The sequence below is a fragment of the Arachis hypogaea genome, chromosome 17 (assembly GCF_003086295.3).
Source record: "Arachis hypogaea cultivar Tifrunner chromosome 17, arahy.Tifrunner.gnm2.J5K5, whole genome shotgun sequence".
In the NCBI taxonomy this organism is placed as follows: Eukaryota; Viridiplantae; Streptophyta; class Magnoliopsida; order Fabales; family Fabaceae; genus Arachis; species Arachis hypogaea.
The window spans coordinates 103,908,197-103,926,721 of NC_092052.1; the positions used below are offsets into that span (position 1 = coordinate 103,908,197).

General features: G+C 32.8%; 3 protein-coding genes across 4 annotated transcripts; all 3 read left to right on the forward strand.

Moving 5' to 3' along the window:
* Nucleotides 1-3,510: 3,510 nt before the first annotated feature.
* LOC112767449 (uncharacterized) lies at nt 3,511-7,386 on the forward strand. 2 transcript variants are annotated; one of them, XM_072222162.1, is made up of 9 exons: nt 3,511-4,608; nt 4,695-4,791; nt 4,890-5,011; nt 5,287-5,419; nt 5,554-5,708; nt 5,827-5,956; nt 6,053-6,250; nt 6,385-6,690; nt 6,797-7,386. In XM_072222162.1, exons 4-8 carry the CDS (start codon nt 5,369-5,371, stop codon nt 6,541-6,543), a joined length of 693 nt encoding a protein of 230 aa, XP_072078263.1. In that variant the 5' UTR covers nt 3,511-4,608; nt 4,695-4,791; nt 4,890-5,011; nt 5,287-5,368; the 3' UTR covers nt 6,544-6,690; nt 6,797-7,386. The 2 variants fall into 2 exon arrangements, with proteins under 2 accessions (XP_072078263.1, XP_072078264.1); XM_072222163.1 differs by having other exon boundaries at nt 3,511-5,419.
* Nucleotides 4,078-5,299, forward strand: LOC112763594 (replication protein A 70 kDa DNA-binding subunit A). The gene is made up of 6 exons (XM_025809224.1): nt 4,078-4,227; nt 4,341-4,608; nt 4,695-4,791; nt 4,890-5,011; nt 5,108-5,192; nt 5,287-5,299. Exons 1-6 carry the CDS (start codon nt 4,078-4,080, stop codon nt 5,297-5,299), a joined length of 735 nt encoding a protein of 244 aa, XP_025665009.1.
* Nucleotides 7,387-9,773: 2,387 nt separating the features above from the next.
* Nucleotides 9,774-14,867, forward strand: LOC112763595 (uncharacterized). The gene is made up of 8 exons (XM_025809225.1): nt 9,774-9,879; nt 10,180-10,618; nt 10,863-11,577; nt 11,652-11,781; nt 11,876-13,093; nt 13,207-13,366; nt 13,502-14,159; nt 14,190-14,867. The coding sequence occupies exons 1-8, from the start codon at nt 9,774-9,776 to the stop codon at nt 14,865-14,867; spliced, it is 4,104 nt and encodes a 1,367-aa protein (XP_025665010.1).
* The last annotated feature ends 3,658 nt before the right edge of the window (nt 14,868-18,525 follow it).

Here is an 18,525-nt window from a genome sequence, read left to right on the forward strand (position 1 = left end):
CCTGTTTTCAATGTATCCTTACCTAACATATTTGCCAACTGTTATAGTCATGAGTAGAATCATTGTTTGGGGTACTTGATTACTGCCTTCCCTATGGTCTTATGACGTGTAGATGCACTGTAGTTGGTATGGTCTCATATCTCAATTTCTGGTCCCTATTTCTTGATTTATTGAAAGTTTCACTTGTTTTTCCTGTTTTTGTCTTGGTTCATGTTTTACTCCTATGATTGGTTGTCTCTATGCCATTGAATGGAGATCAGAATGTGGGAATGCCTATCAAGGTATGGGCTTTCTATTTAACCCATTTGGTGAGTATTGATGTGATTGATATGAATTGATTCATAGCATCTTCCTCATTGAATGAAAGATTATTTTTTTTCAACTCAATTGCATTGTCAGTTTTTTTCTCAATTGCATTGTGAATTTCTAATTTGCAAATTGTGTTTCTGATTTCGTTTTTTTTGTGGGTTCATGTTCTTGGTTACATTTTTTGGGATTTGCTGTTAAGTTTCATTTTGAACTCATTATCAGATGTGCTTTTCTTACCTGTTCACTTGTTTGTAGCATGTGTGTTGTGCTTTTCATGAATATATTTTTATTTTTTTAATTTTCTACATTCAATCTCATCCCTTTTTTGAATGTTGATGTCATTGAGAGAATTTTACTCATGTTTGTATATACTTTTTTTTTCCACGCATCTTCTGTTTTCAATGTATCCTTACCTAACATATTTGCCAACTGTTATAGTCATGAGTAGAATCATTGTTTCCGGTACTTGATTACTGCCTTCGCTATGGTCTTATGGCGTGTAGATGCACTGTAGTTGGTATGGTCTCATATCTCAATTTCTGGTCCCTATTTCTTGATTTATTGAAAGTTTCACTTGTTTTCTGTGTTTTTGTGTTGGTTCATGTTTTGCTCCTATTATTAGTTGTCTCTATGCCATTGAATAGAGATCAGAATGTGGTAATGCCTATCAAGGTATGGGCTTTCTATTTAACCCATTTGGTGACTATTGATGTGATTGATATGAATTGATTCATAGCATCTTCCTCATTGAATGAAAGATTATTTTTCTCAACTCAATTGCATTGTCAGTTTTTTTTATTATTTATGTAAAAATTCTGTTGATTGTGTTAAATTTTTGTTTATATTTTAGCTGTTGGATGGACATACACCTCCTTGGCCCCAAGTTAAGAGGTTCATTCAGAAAAGAATGCCCTTCTGCCAGTAAAATGGCTTCATGGTGTTCTTTTTCTAACTAGCACATGTGTTTAGCCAAAGAAAAAAGTATCCAGCAGTTGGTCTCCCCATGAAACTGTGTTCTCCACACCTAATAAGGTTGTGCTATAGATATTTTTTTATTGGAAACTGGAAATTTTGGAATCATTATCAAGGTATGAGGTTTCAGTCTGATCCTTTTCATGAATGTTGATGTGATTGACTGATTTTTATTCATGTTTGTGTATGCTTTTGTTCCGTTTTATCTGCTGTTTTGAATGTATCCCTACCTAACACATTTACCAACTCTGATTGCCATCGCTAGAATCATTGTTTGGGGTAGTTGGTGACTGCCTTCCATGTGGTCTAGTGACATGTAGCTGGATTGTAGTAGGTGAGGTGTGATATCTCAATTTTTGGTCCCTATTTTTAGATTTCTCCAAAGGTTCAGTTATTTTTCCTGTTTTTGTGTTGGTTCTGCTTTTGCTGCTATGATTAGTTATCTATGTGCTATTGAATGTTGATGAGAATGTGGGAATGGCTATCAAGGTATGGGCTTTCTATCTAACCTATTTGGTGAGTTGTGATGTGATTGATTTGAATTGGTTCATAGCTTCTTCCTCATTAAATGAAAGATTTGGTTATTCAATTCTTTTGTGGGTTTATCTTCTTGGTTACAATTTTTGGGGGTTGGTGTTAACTTTCAGTTTGAACTCATTATCAGATCTCCATTTTGTTACCTGTTATATTGTTTGTTGCATGTGTTTTGTTTTTTTCATGAATATCTTTTTAAATTTTTTAGTTTCTGTATGTTCAAGAAATCTCTTGAGTTTTTAAACTGTTTTTTGTATACAGAAACATGTCCCGTTATCTATGTTTGATGTAGTATTCCCATGAAAATGTGGTATGGATACATAATAAGGTTGTGCTGTATATTCTTCATTTGATAATTCGAAATTTGGGAATCATTATCAATGTATGAGGTTTCAATCTCATCCCTTGCATGAATGTTTATGTCATTGAGAGATTTTTACTCATGTTTGTCTATACTTTTTTTTCCCACTCATCTAATGTTTTGAATGTATCCTTATCTAACCAATTTATACCAATTCTCATTGTCATGAGTAGAATCATTGTTTGGGGTATATGATTACTGCCTTCCCTATGGTCTTATGACGTGTAGGTTTACTGTAGTAGTTGTGGTCTCATATCTCAATTTCTGATCCCTATTTCTTGATTTCTTGAAAGTTTGACTTTTTTTACTGTTTTTGTGTTGGTTCAGATTTTGCTCCTATGATTAGTTGTCTCTATGCCATTGAATGGAGATGATAATGTGGGAATGCCTATCAAGGTATGGGCTTTCTATCTAACCTATTTGGTGAGTGGTGATGTGATTGATATGAATTGATTAATAGCTTTTTCCTGATTGAATGAAAGATTTGGTTATTCAATTCAATTTCATTGTCTATTTCTTTAATTATTTATTTATGTAAAAATTGTTTTGTATTTCACCTCTTGAAAAGACATGGGATTTTTGTGCTGAATTTGAGATGTGATTCACAAAGGAAGTGGCTTTGTTAGAGTAAGATGGTATCATTCCACTATTTGTGTTACTAGGACTGCCCCAAAGTTTAACTAATTTTCACAATTTTTTCCATGCCTATTTTCTATTGATAATTAGAGAAAAAAATTATGGCATACTCCACTATTTGTGTTTCTGGTTGCATGTGGGTTGTCTTGATGATTATGAAAAAATGGGTTTCGTACCTAATCTATTCTATTAGTGGTGATGTGAATCACAAAAATTGATGTGTAGCCTGTTGTTTATTTATTTCTTTTTGAAGTTCAACTGAATTGGATTACATTTTTCTGTTGATTGTGTTAAATATGTTTCATATCTCAGCTGTTGGATGGACATACACCTCCTTGTCCTCAAGTTAAGAGGTTCATTGAGAAAAGAATGCGCTTGTGCAAGTAGAATGGGTTCATGTTGTTGTTTGTCTAACTACCACATGTCGTTAGCCAAAGAAAAAAGTATCCAGCAGCTGCTGTTCCCATGAAAAAGTGTTTTCCACACATAATAAGGTTGTGCTATATATATATATATATATATATATATATATATATATATATATATATATATATATATATATATATATATATATATATATATATATATATATATATATATATATTCTTTATTGGAAATTGGAAATTTCCAATAATTACGAAGGTATGAGGTTTCATTATCATCCATTTCATGAATGTTGATGTGATTGACAGATTTTTATTCATGTTTGTTTATACTTTTGTTCCCATTTAGCTGCTTTTTCTAATGTATCCCTACCTAAGACATTTACCAACTCTAATTGCCATCACTAGAATCATTGTTGAGGGTAGTTGGTGACTGCCTATTTTATTATTTCTCGAAAGTATCACTTCTTTTTCCTATTTTTGTGTTGTTTCAGCTTTTGCTGCTATGATTAGTTGTCTATGTTCCATTAAATGGGATGAGAATGTGGGAATGCCTATCATGGTATGGGCTTTCTATCTAACCTATTTGGTTAGTGGTGATGTGATTGATATCAATTGATTCATTTCTTGTTGCTCATTAAATGAAAAATTTGGTTATTCAACTCCACTACCCTCCATTTCCCTCCTCAATTTGATTTGAATTCAAAAAGGTGAGATTGTGTCCTGGATTTTTTCTATAAAAGGATGGTTGGTAAAGCACATTGAATGCACAAACATTCTGATGTGTTGTATTTGCTCCTAAGCTATATTTATTTTATAATTTTACTATTTACATTTTGATCTATTTCATCAAGTCTCTTTATCTCCTTTCTTTTTACTGCAATGCCTCCACCATTTGATATGATTTCTAAGATGCATCCTCCTAGAGAGGCTTGGAAGCTGAAAGTTAGGGTTCTAAGGCTTTGGGTTGTACTCTCTTTTGGTAACCATGAGGTTCCTAACTCAATGGAGATGATTCTCCTTGATGAGCATGTTAGCCCCTATTAGCTTCTCTTTTAAATATGGTCTTACTTGCTGTTTTTTAAGTTTTCAAATTTAAATTATGTGTTTCATTAATCTGATTTGTTCTTTTGTTCCATTTCTAGTGTGAAAAAATTCAAGCTACAGTCAAGAAACCACTCCTTAATAGGTTTAGGGATCATATAGTTGAAGGACAAGTTTATAGAATGACATATTTTGCTATTGTGTCAAATCATGGTAGTTATAGAGCAACTTCTCATGAATTCAAATTGGTTTTCCTTCACCGAACCACTGTTGTAGCTGTTGATGAAGATGTTATCCCTAAGACTTGTTTCAACATGTTTCCTTTTTCTGAGCTGCTGAACATGACCCAAGATTATGATTTTTTAGTTGGTGTGTATATCTTCCTACTGTTCTGTTATTGAAGTTTTTTAAACAAATCCTTTGAATAGTTAATAGGTTGTGTTTATTTGGAATAGATGTCATTGGTCTTTTAACTTCAGTCGGAGAAGAGAAAGAATATGCAAAAGAGGGAAAAATTGTGAAAATGATTGCATTGGAATTAACTTCAAAAGAGTATGTTCCTTAAGTCATTTATGGTGCTTTCTCTTTATCTTTTAATTATCTTTTTTGCTTATTTTCTGTTTGATTCTTTGTCATCTTTTGAGTTTCAGTCTTACAGTGCGATGTGCATTGTTTGGGGATTATGTTAATCAAGTAAATCATTTCCTTGCCTCTGGGTATGTGGAGCAGCCTGTTGTAGTCATTCAACTTGCAAAAGTCAAGTTCTTTAGGGGTATGTTGTTGTTTTTTTTTTTCTGTACATCTCATGGCTGCTCTAGGTGTTGTCTCCAATAAAGTTTTGCTAGACTCTTTCTTTGTTTCTGTGTAGGTCAAGTAGGTCTTCAAAATGTGATGTATGCCACTCAAATGTTATTTAATCCTGATATTTCTGAAGTTGTTGAATTTAGGCAGATGTTAGCATGCTTTATTTTGTTGATGTTTACTGTATTTTTTATTTACAAGCAATCTGGAGTAACAAGTACAACTATTTGCATTAATTTTTTTTAGTATGATTGAGTAAGGTGTCAGTGGTACCCAGTCACTGTTTATTACAATTGAGGGTAAAGTTCTCTCCTTGGAAGATGATTTCATGCGTTTAACTAGAAAATGCACTATTGAAGAGCTTCAAGATAGCAATCAGGTTGTCTTCTTTTGAGTTAGTTGTGTTTCTGTTTGTTTTATACACAAATGAGCGAAAAAGAAAATCAAACAAGGATTTCCAGATCTGTTTTTTCATTCATGTTGTTAATTAACTTTGAAATGCCCATTGGATAGGAGGGTTCTTTTATCATTTTTGGTGCAATCCAAGGTATTGTTGAGGATGGAGGTTGGTGGTATTCTGCTTGTGTGTGTGGAAAGGGTATCTATCCTCAAAATGGTGCCTATTACTGTGATTTTTGTTTGAAGCACATAACTAATGTCACTCCAAGGTCAGAATTTTTGTTGAAAATGTGTTCTCATTTTGTAAAGTGGATTGTTTATAAAAATAAGGTTTCTTGGTATTATGTATTTGAATGATTGTGTTCCCCCTTTTTTTTCTCTCTCCAGATTTAAAATTAAAGTAACAGTTGAAGATCATACTGGGGAGGGTATTTTCCTTCTCTTTGATCGTGAGGCTTCTTATTTGCTTAAGAAATCATGTGCTGACTTGTTTACTGAGGTTCAAAGAGATGCAAGTGTATGTTGTTAGTTTTCTTTCATGTGTTGTTCACTTTAGATGATGGCATGTTCCTTATTCAAACTCTATATTTCTTATGTGTTACTTTCAAAATAGCTTATATGTGGGGATACTTATCCTCCCATACTCCAAGGGCTCATTGGAAAGTTGCTGCTCAAGGTTGATACCAAATGTGTCCCACATGATACATTTTATGGGACTTTCCGAGTTAGGAGAATTTGTGATGATTCCACCATTATTGCGATGTTTGAACTTCCTAATTATGATGCTGATGATGAGTCTACTCCAAAAAAGGTTAGATATACATACAAATGTTTTTAGATCCCGTTAATTCATCATTAATTTCATATATTTTGTTTCTTTATTGTGCTGTGGTCAATTTCTATTATGGTCTTATGTATTTTTAAACTCTTATGGCATATGAATAGGAGCATGATTTACACAAATCTGTTCCTCGTGGAAAAGCGGATGTTGGTATTAAGAAGGAGTCTTCTAATAGTTTTATCAAAAGTGAGAAAGATGCTGGTGAGTGTTCTGGAATTTTGTGTAAATCCCCCGTTCTTATAGATTTTTTGGCTGAAAAATAGCCTGTTGTTTCCGGGGGGACTGAGTTTGTTGGCTTAATTGATGGTGAGCATGGAAAAGAAGACAAAACTCCCAGCAATGATACTGTTAGTGATGATCTTTCTGCTGAATTGGATATATTGCTTAGCTCAGCAGAAAAAGAAACTCAGGTGCTTATGTATAATATTTTTTTCCTCATTCTTATGTGTGCTGTTTCTAATTGTAATTTGCATTCTTGAGTGAGATTCATATGTTTTTTTAATTTCTTTGTCATAGGAGCTGTTGTCCGATGTTCTTGAAGCACCTTCGCAAAATGGAGAGAAGCTTACCCATGAAAATCATGTTGTCACCTCCAAGAGTAAGAGGAATTTGAATCCTCAATTTGAAGAGGCTGCTGTTGATGCAGATGGGCGTGGGTTCAAGGTTGCCAAGGTTAATGGAGTTTGATTGAAGGTGTGGAATTGAGCTGCTGTGTCTAGGTGTAGGTGTCTTATATAGTTTATCTATAAGTATTTAGGAAGGCTTGTGATTCCAAATAGATGGACATGTAATCATGCTGGCTGGATGGTATTTTGATTTGACTTTTTTGGATTGTGTCCAACAAATAGGATTGTCAGATATAGGGGTTTTTCTTTTGTGATGGCTCGGGTAATGTGCCAAGTATGTCTATTCTCAACTCCTCCTTTTGTAATAGTGACTTTGCTAGGGATTGGACACATTTTCAATGTTGTACCCTCTTTAGGTTACATACTAGGATATGTAGTCAGATGTTGGAATCCTCCTTATCATAGGGGAGATAGCCATATGTATTTGTGTAGATCACTATCAGTGAAATTTTAATGAAATGCAGCAGTTCTTATTTTGTATTTGTTTATTGTTGTACAATTTTATCTTTTCATGTTGATGTTGATGTCGATTAGTTATTGGTGTTCATTATAATACTTTATTTCCTTCATTTTGTCTGTTATCAAAGGTGTGCATGGTTATATGAGTTTTTTGTTGGTGTGTTTCACATCTTTTGCCCCCATCCATTCCCCTCCTCCCCCCCGTTTTTTTTCATTTGTTGCTTATAGGAACTTAACGATGTGCATCTCTCTTTTCAATGAATTAGGGTTACTCCTTGGTTTTCATGTTTCAACCTTTTTTTATGTTTAGTACGAGTAACAAAGATGTCTCATAACTCAGTTCGTGCTAGAGAGTATAGGCGAAATTGTTTGAAAAGAAAACGAACACAAACTCATCATCGAAATGCAAGAGGTCAGTTCTGAATTGAGTTTCATGATATTTTTAGTGGTTTATACTCCAATTTTTAGTGATTTGATATATATGCGACTGTTTGTAATTTTTTTGTTTTGTTTTGTAATGCTTTAGAGATCCTTGATTCCTCGATGCCTGTTCTCTCTTTGAATGATTATATGGGTAATTTTTATTGCTCTCTTTATATTTTTTGTATTTAATCTTTGTGTTTCTAATAATCTATCTTTTTATTTTATATGTTTCCAATGTCTCTATTTCTTCTTATGTTTTAGAAAATTTATTTGAGGTGTCCTAGAATGTTAATCAGAGTTCAAATCTTATTTTGTCAGGTATAATAATATATTTAAGTATTTTATTCCAGTTCGATTCTTTTCTGTTAAATTATATTTTAAGTTTCTTTGGTTTATATGTAATAGCAAATGTATTTAAGTCATTTATTATTGTTTTTTTATGCTGTTACACCTAAAAGGGTTATTTTAACTATTAGTAGCCCAGAGAATTTCTAGTTAAACATATGTCTAGACTTCTGTACTTGGTCTCTTTTTAATTTGACAACTCAATTAATATTTGTAGAATCAAACATGATGTAAGGTAATTATAATAACCCTAAATTGTGATAAGTTGTTATTAAATTAGGTAACGTAATCGTGAAATTGTTTAGTTGTTGTTGTTTACATGGCTGAAAGTTTTTGAAGTACTTAATAATTGATTCAAAGCGTACAGTTATTGAAGGTAATTAGATTACCTACCGTAAGCCTGACCAGCTATCATATGTGGTAAACATAATTAATGCCATTATAAAATTCTTTATTGAATCATTTAGATCAGTAGATAGGTTTAATTTATATAGTTCTTTCAAACATACACAAGGAGTAGAGGTTATTAAATTGTTTAATTAGTGTTTATTTTTGTCTTCAACAATATGAAAAGTTTGTTGGTTATGTGATTGGAATCATGTAATTAGTTAATTAGTTAAATTTTTTAGCTAAACAATAGACCAAGGGTATTTGTTGAAAGTTTTTTAGTTTTATGTGTATTTCTCATAATTTAATTGGTTATCGAACCAGTCAGGTTACTGTATCACTAGTTCATTGGTTCAACCGGTGAGTCGTTTGTTGAACCGATAGAACTGGTTGTACGTCAATAAAAGATATAAAATAGTCAAAAATTGAATAAAGTGACAATTAAGTCTATTCTTAACACAGCAGGTTGGTGGTATCCCTTATGCTTGCCTAGCAAGCACAAGTGGGTTCAATACCCATTGCAAGCATTTTTTAATATTCGATCCAATATTCAAATGCTTCTGGACCACCCAAGAGTTGCATTTGTTGTTAGCACCATAGGATTGGCCTGTTCACGGATTGGATCGAATTGGCTGGTTTTGTCCGCTTTTTGAAGAACCGGCTGATTTTACGCGGTTCACATCCTTCCTCGGTTCAAACCTAAACCTGACCCGGCTAGACTACCAGTTCGAATGATTCATCGATTTTCCGGCCGAACCGGCAGATCCGGTCTGATTCTTATAGCTATGGTTTTATGTCATAATCAGTAGTTCTACATTAAAAAAATGTCATAATCAGTAGTTCTACATTAAAAACAACAATATATGCACTTGTTCTAAAATGTTAGAAAATTCTAAGGACCGATTGAGCCATTAGTGTCTAAAAAAATACAAATTGATTTTAATAGTAATTTAGATTATTTAATTTGGACGTTCGTAGTTAGTATCATTGATTAAAATAATAAAACAAAGTCTATTCTAATGTTAGCAAAAATGAAATTGTTCTTGAATATGCATTTAGATTTATTTATATTTACTTAGTTGATAAATAAATGTTTAATTTTTATTCATTTTCATACTTTATTATATTTGTAATGTTTACCTTACATGTTCATTATTAGATAATTAATTGATTTTTTATTACATGAATATTTTCTTTTTTATATTTGGTTGTCGAATATATCTTTACATAAGTTTGTCTTATTTTAAATCAAAATGGATGATATAGACCAATCAGAAATATATGATCCTTCCATAAATTCATTCAGTCAAGTTGGTTCTGTTATTGATCATCCTCTGTTCTTGCAAAGTGAGATACAAGGTACGCTCTCTTTCTTAAATCATATATTATTGAAGAATAGTAAAATAGACTCCTTATTTATTTAGTGTTAAAACATCCGACTGTGATTATGTCATGAGATGTTATTCAGTTAGTGTAAAATAAAAATAGTATTTTGTGATATATTCTTCTCACAACATTCAAATGAGTCAAGTATTTAGTCTATATAATATCTTTATGCTAATGGTTTATTCATGTTGTGTTGAATTTATTTCGTGTCATATAATTCAGATGAGGTTCTTTTATTGTTGTGTATATTTTTCTCGATTTTATGTCTAGCAGGTTGCCTTGATGTTGGTGACCCTAACTATGAATGTTCAATTTGTGGCGCGTGTTTTTGGTTATTAGAACGTGTTGAAAGAGATTCTACGGTTAATCGTCCTATTTTTACTGTTTGTTGCTCAAAGGGAAAAATTCAGTTACCTTATCTCCAAAAGTCCTCAGATCTGTTATATGATTTGATCAATGGACATGATAGCAAGAGTTTGTACTTCCAAAAAAATATTCGATCTTATAATAGTATGTTTGCCTTCACATCTCTTGGCAGTAAGGTATTGGATTCAGTGAATGATGAGAGGGGTCCACCACAGTTTATAATAAGTGGTCAAAATTATCATCGGATTGGAAGTTTGCTCCCAGATGCTGGTGAGAAGCCTAAATTTGCGCAGTTATACGTATACGACACTCAGCATGAGATAATGCATAGGCAGCAAATTTTTGGGTATGTGTGTTTGAAACTTTGTTGTTTAGCATTTTTGTTGTATTTTCCTGATGTTTTATTGTTATATGTATTGGAAAATAGGTTTATAGCTGTGACTTCATAGTTATACTGTGTTTTGGTCCTGTTATAATATGCTATTAGTTATTTTTTGCTAATAAAATATTTTTAATATGAAAATATGTTACAATTGTATTCTGTGTGGTTTTTAAATATATTTTTTGTGGTTAATATATTTTTGTTTTAGGCAAACATCTGAGATAGATAAAGAATTGATAACTAAGTTGTTGCAAATGATCGATATCCATAATGTCATAGCACAGTCTTTTCGAAGAGTTAAAGAATTCTATGAGTGTCATCCATCTGAGATTTTCTCATTGAAGTTGTATTCGCAACGGAACGTTGATCGAAGAATGTATAGTGCTCCCTCTTGCGATGAAGTTGCTGCTTTGATTGTTGGAGATTTTGATTCGTCGGACCATGGTCGTGACATTATTGTTCGATCTACTGGTGGTTGGTTGCAACGTATATATGAAACTCATGCTCTATATTGGCCCTTACAGTATCCTCTGTTGTTTCCATATGGCGAGGATGGTTATCAGCTGAACATTGGTTATCGAGGTCAACAGCTTGGATATGTTCCTGGAAGGAGAACAAGAGTTTCCCTCAGGGAATTCATATGTTTACGTCTCCAGATTAGGGAACACGAAGATGGAATTATTCACAAGTGTAGGCGGTTGTTTCAACAATTTGTTGTTGATTGTTTCACCATGATTGAGTCCCAGAGGTTGTATGAGATTAGAATGAAGCAAAGTACAATTAGAGGAGAAGTCCTTCAAGGAATAGAGGAGGCTATGCGTCGTGGCGATGACGAGGCTTCTTCAATTGGGACACGAATCATTTTGCCTTCTTCCTTCACTGGTGGTAGACGTTATATGTTTAACCGTTGTCAGAATGCCATGGCGATTTGCAAACATTTGGGTATTCAGATTTATTCCTCACTATTACGTGTAATCCAAATTGACCTGAGTTTCAGCGGTTCACGGAGCGAGAGCGAATTCCAATCGCTGATCGTCCTGATATCTCTTGTCGTGTCTTTCATGCCAAGTTGAAGTGCCTCCTTAGTGATCTCAAGGAAGGTGTGTTTTTTGGTCCATTTAATGCAGGTAAGTTCTTTTCTCGGTTAGCATTTCAATTTCTGTCAGTTGTCTTCGGACATGTAGTTGTCTGGCTTCTTCAGGATTTTTTTGTATTTTTTAGGTATGTATACTATTGAGTTCCAAAAAAGAGGTCTACCGTATGCACATATGTTACTCTGGCTTAACGGGGAAAGCAACTTACAAAGTGTTGAAATTGTTGATGAATTCATCTGTGCCGAGCTACCCAATCCCCAGAAATTTCCATCTCTTTATAATGTCGTCACCAAGTACATGATCCATGGTCCCTGTGGTCCACTTAGACCGAGTTCTCCTTGCATGAAAGATGGTAAGTGCTCAAAATTTTATCCGAAAAGATTCGTTGACCAAACGAGCTTTGATGAAGATGGCTATCCAATATATAGACGTCGTAATATGGGTGTCACAGTGAAGATCAACGATGTCGATATCGACAACAGATTTGTTGTGCCCTATAATCCACTGTTGTTAATGAAATATCAGGCTCACATAAATCTCGAGTTCTGTAACAAGTCAAACGTGATTAAGTATCTATTTAAGTATGTTAACAAGGGTCCGGATCGGGTGACCGCAACTGTTGGAGAAAGATATGATGTTGGTGAATCTTCTCAGGTGGTTGATGAGATCAAACAGTATTACGATTGTCGTTATTTGTCACCGTCTGAATCCATGTGGAGAATTTTTGCTTACGATATTTATCAAAGATGGCCGTCGGTACAGAGGTTGACTTTTCACTTGCCTAACCAGCAACATGTTGTATTCGATGATGCTGATATCACTACTCATGTTTATTTGCGCAACAAAGATTTGCTGACGATGTTTACGGGTTGGATGATGGCCAACAGGCGGTTCTCGGAAGGGCGGTCTCTAACATATATTGAATATCCAGGCAAATTTGTCTATTGTTTGAGGAGCAGGGAGTGGAAGCCAAGACAGAGGGGATTCTCAATTGGAAGATTGAGTTTTGCTCATCCCTCATCTGGTGAACTTTTCTACATGCGGATGCTTTTGAATGTTCAAAGAGGTTGTACCAGCTTTCGAAGAATAAGAACCGTGAATGGTGTTACTTATGATACATTTCAAGAGGCATGTTCCGCCATGGGATTCTTGATAGATGATAAGGAGTATGTTTCTGCTATTAAGGAAGTCGCCGAGTTAGCGTCAGCTGCACAGCTAAGGAGGCTTTTTGTGATGTTGCTGTTATCTGGTTCCATGGGAAGACCTTTGTTAGTTTGGGAGCAAACTTGGACTTATTTGTCTGATGATATTCTTTACCGCAGAAGACACGAGCTGCAATATCCTGGTAAGATTTTTGTTCGTCGTGAATTTATTACAAGATAGGTAGGCACACACGCATGCACACAGTAGAGAAGTTATATTATGGTGCTAATATTTATTAATTATTGTTAAACGTAGATCTAACTATGAGTCAGGACGAGTTACAAACATTTTGTTTGTTGGAGATTGAGAGACTATTGCAGAGTAATGGAAAATCATTGAGAAATTATGCTGGCATGCCGGTTCCTAATAACTCTTTAGTCTCTCAATTTAGCAATTTGATGCTGTTGCGTGAGTTGTAGTATGATACTGTTTCTTTGTCTCGTGAGCACGATGCAAATATCTTAAAGTTAAATGAAGAATAGAGGGTGGTCTACGATAAAATTATTGACTGTGTTTCGAATAAGAGGGATGGATTCTTTTTTGTGTACAGGTTTGGTGGCACTGGAAAAACTTTTTTATACAGAGTTTTGTCAGCTAGATTGCGATCTGAGAAAAAGATTGTTATAAATGTTGCTTCTAGTGGTATTGCTTCTTTGTTGTTACCTGGTGGTAAGACGGCGCATTCTATGTTCAATATTCCTGTTGACCTGACTGAAGACACTGTTTGCCAGATTAAGAAGGACAGTCCAAAAGCTGAGGTATTTCGATTGGCCGATTTTATTTTTTGGGATGAGGCACCAATGACTAACAAATTAGCATTTGAAGCGCTTGATAGGACGTTGCGTGATATAATGGTTTCAAACTCTGATAGGAATAAAGATTTACCTTTTGGTGGGAAGGTGGTCGTTCTGGGTGGTGATTTCAGGCAGGTCTTGCCAGTTATTCCAAAAGGTTCGCGTGCTGAGATTGTCATGGCTTCCATAAATTCTTCTATCATTTGGAAATATTGCGAAGTTTTGCAATTGACAAAAAATATGAGGTTAGCAATCGGATCGGAACAATCAACTGCTCAGGAGTTAAGGTCGTTTTCAGATTGGATACTTCAAATTGGTGAAGGTCGATGTGGAACAGTGGTCAACGATAAACTTTTTGTTGATATTCCTTCTAATCTAATCATTCCTGTCTTGGAAAATCCAGTGGAAGATATTGTAAATACAATCTATCCGAATTTGGTTTAGAATTTTTGTGATCCAAGTTTTTTCCAAGATAGGGCAATACTCGCTCCGACTGTCGACAATGTTGAAGAGATAAACAATTATATAGTTGACTTGTTGCCCGGTGAGGAGAAAAATTATCTCAGTGCTGATTCGATATGTGGTAGTGATGCCTATTCTGATGTTGATGTTGATTGGATAACTGTTGAATTCTTGAATCAGATTAGGTGTTCTGGTCTACCTAATCATTTGTTGAAGTTGAAAATAGGCGTGCCTATTATTTTGTTGAGGAATATTGATCCAGCTGGGGGTTTGTGTAATGGGACTCGACTTGTTATGCGAGATCTAGGGACAAATGTGATCGGTGCCGATATTGTTTCTGGTAGCAATGTTGGGGATAAAGTTTTTATCACTAGAATGAATATGATTCCTAGTGATACGGTTATACCCTTTAAATTCCAACGTCGTCAATTTCCGGTTTCTTTGTTGTTTGCAATGACAATCAACAAAAGCCAGGGTCAGACATTATCAACAGTCGGATTGTTCTTGCGTTGTCCTGTGTTTTCTCACGGTCAGCTTTATGTAGCTCTTTCCCGAGTTAGGAATAGAAATGGTCTTAAGATTTTACTTTGTGATGAAGGATTAGTTGATGCTGCCAGGACTGAAAACGTTGTATTTAAGAAAGTGTTTGATAAGATATAATGTATTTTTTTGTTATATGTTTCAGTCTTATCTGTGTAATTTATAGTTTTAATTTCGTGTATATCTTCTTTATAGAGGGACATCTTCTTTGGGGTATGTTTAAAATTGTCTCAAGCATTTCGTGTGCACTAGATGCATCATTCTTTATGACCCATTCATTTCTATTAAGTGAAAATTAAAGGATGTTGTGAAAGAAGAGTATTCATACGTTTTATAAATATAGAATATATTAGTATATATATATACATTAACACCATTTTAATGCATAATATTTTAAAAATGGGAAGTATAATCTTTTACTTTAAAATGAATATAAAACATATCAATACATGTAATGTAACCACTGAAAATTCAGATTTTGTTTACAATTTTACATGTTATATAACCACTGACTACTGAGACTGGGTGTGAATGTGATTGAAACTTTGAAAATTGAAACACACAAATCTATTAATGACGATGATGATGTAAGACGGTATAGGGGGAGAAAATGAAGTATACGTTACCAATAAATATATAAATAAATAAATTGCATAATATATACTGTATTTAAAAGAAAAAAAGAAAGAATACTCCGAATCAATAAATTTCACCTGACTAATCATCAGTATCGAAATAAATGGGTTAAACTTGTTGGGTTAGTTTGTTGATATAACTAGATAAAAAAAATATAATAATAAAATATGGGCATTTTATTAATAAAAAATAATTATTTATATTTTGTTAGAAAGAAAAGTCAGGTGATATCAATACAAATTTGATTTTAATCTCTAAAAAAAATTTTGATTTTAATCTAAATTATATGTTTTGTTAGAAAAAGAATTTCTTAGTGCCTTCTGTGTTCTATTTTTTTATTATTATTTTGGTTCTAATATTTAGGTTAGATTCTAATTTGATGTTTCATATTTTAAATATTTTATTTAAGTGCTGAATAATTTTGCATGAGTTTAATATTTGTTCACTTTTAAAGTTAAAACAAATTCTTTGTATAAGGAAATATTTTGTATTAGACTATTGGGATTTAAAGTACTTAATTATGCACCAAAATGTTATGTATTTGTTAGAGTCTATCAAGGTTCTTTTTTTATATTAACTTTTGATTTCTATATAATGTAATCAAATGGTCTATATAAATATGGGATACTGTATAAGTAAATAATTGGTCTGCTCATTTAAAAGATACTCTCTTCTTTAGTGGATAACTTTGATGATTCATATCTTCATATTTTATTTTGATTTTTTTTTTAGTTTAAAAAGCCATTTTTTAAAATACAGTTATTTTTTTTATATGAAAAAGTTATTTCATTACATGTTTTTGAAAATATTCAATTTTATTAAAAAACTTACTTATTTACTTTTTTTATTTTGATATTGTTTTTTCGGAAGAAAAAGATAAGCAAAGTATATTCTTAATATATTAATAAGAATAAGATATGAGCATTTTATTAATAAAAACAATTATTTATCTTTTCTTATAAGGAAAAGTTAAATCATATCAATGCAAAATTTGATTTTAAATTGTCAATAAAATTTGATTTTAATGTAGATTATATCTTTTGTTACAATAAAAATTTCTTGGTGCCTTCTGTCTTCTATTTTTTATTATTATTTTGGTTCTAATATTTAGGTCAAATTGTAATTTGATGTTTGATATTTTAAATATTTTATTTTAGTGTAGAATAATTTTGCCCGAGTTTAATATTATTTCACTCTTAAATTTTATACAAATTATTTGTATTAGGAAATATTTTGTATTAGGCTATTGAAATTTAAAGTAGTAAGTGTTGCACTAAAATGTTATACATTTATTAGAGTTTATCAATATTCTTCTTTTATATTAAACTTTGATTTCTTTATAATATAATAAAATGGTCTATATAAATATGAGATATTCTATTAGCAGATAATTGTTGTGCTCATTTAAAAGATATCCTCTTCTTAATTTATTATGTGGTTTTGATGGTATTAAAATTTATTAAAAAACTTGATTATTTATTTTTTGAAATCTAATATTGTCTTTTCCAAAAAAATTGAAAGAAACTATATTGTTAATATATCAATAAAAAAAATATCATAATTTTATTAATGAAAAATAATTATTTATCTTTTTATACAAAGAATAGTCATGTCATCCCAGTGCAAATTTGATCTTAATTTGTCATACAGAAATTTCATGAAAATTTAAATTAAACTCTATGGATACTATTTTATTTTATTTTTGCTATTTCTAACATATATATTTAAGTAATAAATATATTATTAGTAGTGAATTTTTTATAATGTCATATGTCAATTTTTTCTTGGCACCTCTTAACATACTTGCTTGCAGAATTTTGTTTTTATTAATATAATCCTCTCAATTTAGCCATAACCCTAACTAAAGTTAGATAATGTGAGTTTAATTAATTTTGTTTTCCCAAATTCATCACTTTCTCCCTAAAAGACCTTTGGAGCTCACCGCATCTTCTTCATCCCTAAGCTGAGTGCATCCGTCGCACCATTTCCGTGTGGGCTCCGTCGGCTGAGGTTTCTTCTTCTCTCCTGGGTTTTGGCCACATGCAGAGAAAGTATGGGTATCTCTGCGATTCCATTCGATTCTACCACGAAGGTGTTGTTCTGTCATTTGCGTCTGTTCTCTCTCCCCAAGGTTCCTCTTTCTGTCTCTCTCTCGTGCATGCGGCATTTCTCCATCTCCATTTCCGTGATTTGGATAGCAGATGTCGCCACCGCGGTTCAAGAGGTATATGTGGTCTATGTTCCATTCTCCTCCTTTTGAATCGTTCTGGTTTCCTTCTCCAGTTTCAATTTTTTTTCCTGATAATTGTTACTGTTTTCTTTATGCATCGTTTAATTTTTAGTTGTTTGGTTTCTGATCTAATCATGGTGATTGTTACTTTTTTTTCTAAATCAAAGGTTCTCTCATATGTTTGTGTTTTTGGTGTTTCGGGAAAATAATTTTCTTCTTGGGGGTTTTGCTTATTATAATTTATATCATGTTCTTTATGCTATTGGACTGAAGTTTACTGTAGTGTTAGGTATACTTGACTCATGAAATTCTGTTCTTGCTTTATTGTGAATTGTCAAATCAACTATATGTGGTAGGTACTTGGTAATTTGTAACAGGTCTCTTCCCACATTGTTTTTGCTCTTTTTCCATCAGTATTTGGTTACTTGTGATATCTTCCTAAATGATGTGTGTAGGGATATCAATCTATATATGCCTATTAGTCTATCTCTATCCCATATGTGAAGCTTTCATTGTAAGCTTTAGTGTTTGTTAACATTGGGAGTTTATAACTCCAACTCCTCTGTTTATCTTCTCTTATTGGTTCTGAAATTTTCTCTGTATATTTTCTTCTTTTGGTGTTGTTGTTCTATATATGTTGGGAATGAATAATCGTGTTGATTTGGTGGAGAAAATCACTCCCTAGAGGGAATCATGGAAAGTGCATGTTAAAGTTGTGAAGTTGTGGTACCACAAGAATCCTGCTTTGGATCCTTCTCAAAATCTGTTGCATATGGTCTTAATGGATGAGAAGGTCAGTTTTATTTTATGTTAGTATTTTCTTAAGTTGTTGCCACTTTTTTTTTTTTTAAAGTATGCTGAAGGGAATTTTCATTCTTGGTTGGAAAGTGATGTGTTTTTGTTGTTTTAATT

Excerpts from the sequence above, each read along its gene's own strand:
- LOC112763595 (XM_025809225.1), top strand. The coding sequence starts at position 9,774 with ATGGATGATATAGACCAATCAGAAATATATGATCCTTCCATAAATTCA. Across the intron at positions 11,782-11,875 it reads TTTTGGTCCATTTAATGCAG|GTATGTATACTATTGAGTTC; the intron begins GTAAGTTCTTTT and ends TGTATTTTTTAG. Across the intron at positions 14,160-14,189 it reads AAAATCCAGTGGAAGATATT|AATTTTTGTGATCCAAGTTT; the intron begins GTAAATACAATC and ends AATTTGGTTTAG.
- LOC112767449 (XM_072222163.1), top strand. The coding sequence starts at position 5,369 with ATGCGTTTAACTAGAAAATGCACTATTGAAGAGCTTCAAGATAGCAAT. Across the intron at positions 5,709-5,826 it reads ATAACTAATGTCACTCCAAG|ATTTAAAATTAAAGTAACAG; the intron begins GTCAGAATTTTT and ends TTCTCTCTCCAG. Across the intron at positions 6,251-6,384 it reads ATGAGTCTACTCCAAAAAAG|GAGCATGATTTACACAAATC; the intron begins GTTAGATATACA and ends GCATATGAATAG.
- LOC112763594 (XM_025809224.1), top strand. The coding sequence starts at position 4,078 with ATGCCTCCACCATTTGATATGATTTCTAAGATGCATCCTCCTAGAGAG. Across the intron at positions 4,228-4,340 it reads TGATTCTCCTTGATGAGCAT|TGTGAAAAAATTCAAGCTAC; the intron begins GTTAGCCCCTAT and ends TTCCATTTCTAG. Across the intron at positions 4,792-4,889 it reads TTGGAATTAACTTCAAAAGA|TCTTACAGTGCGATGTGCAT; the intron begins GTATGTTCCTTA and ends TTTGAGTTTCAG.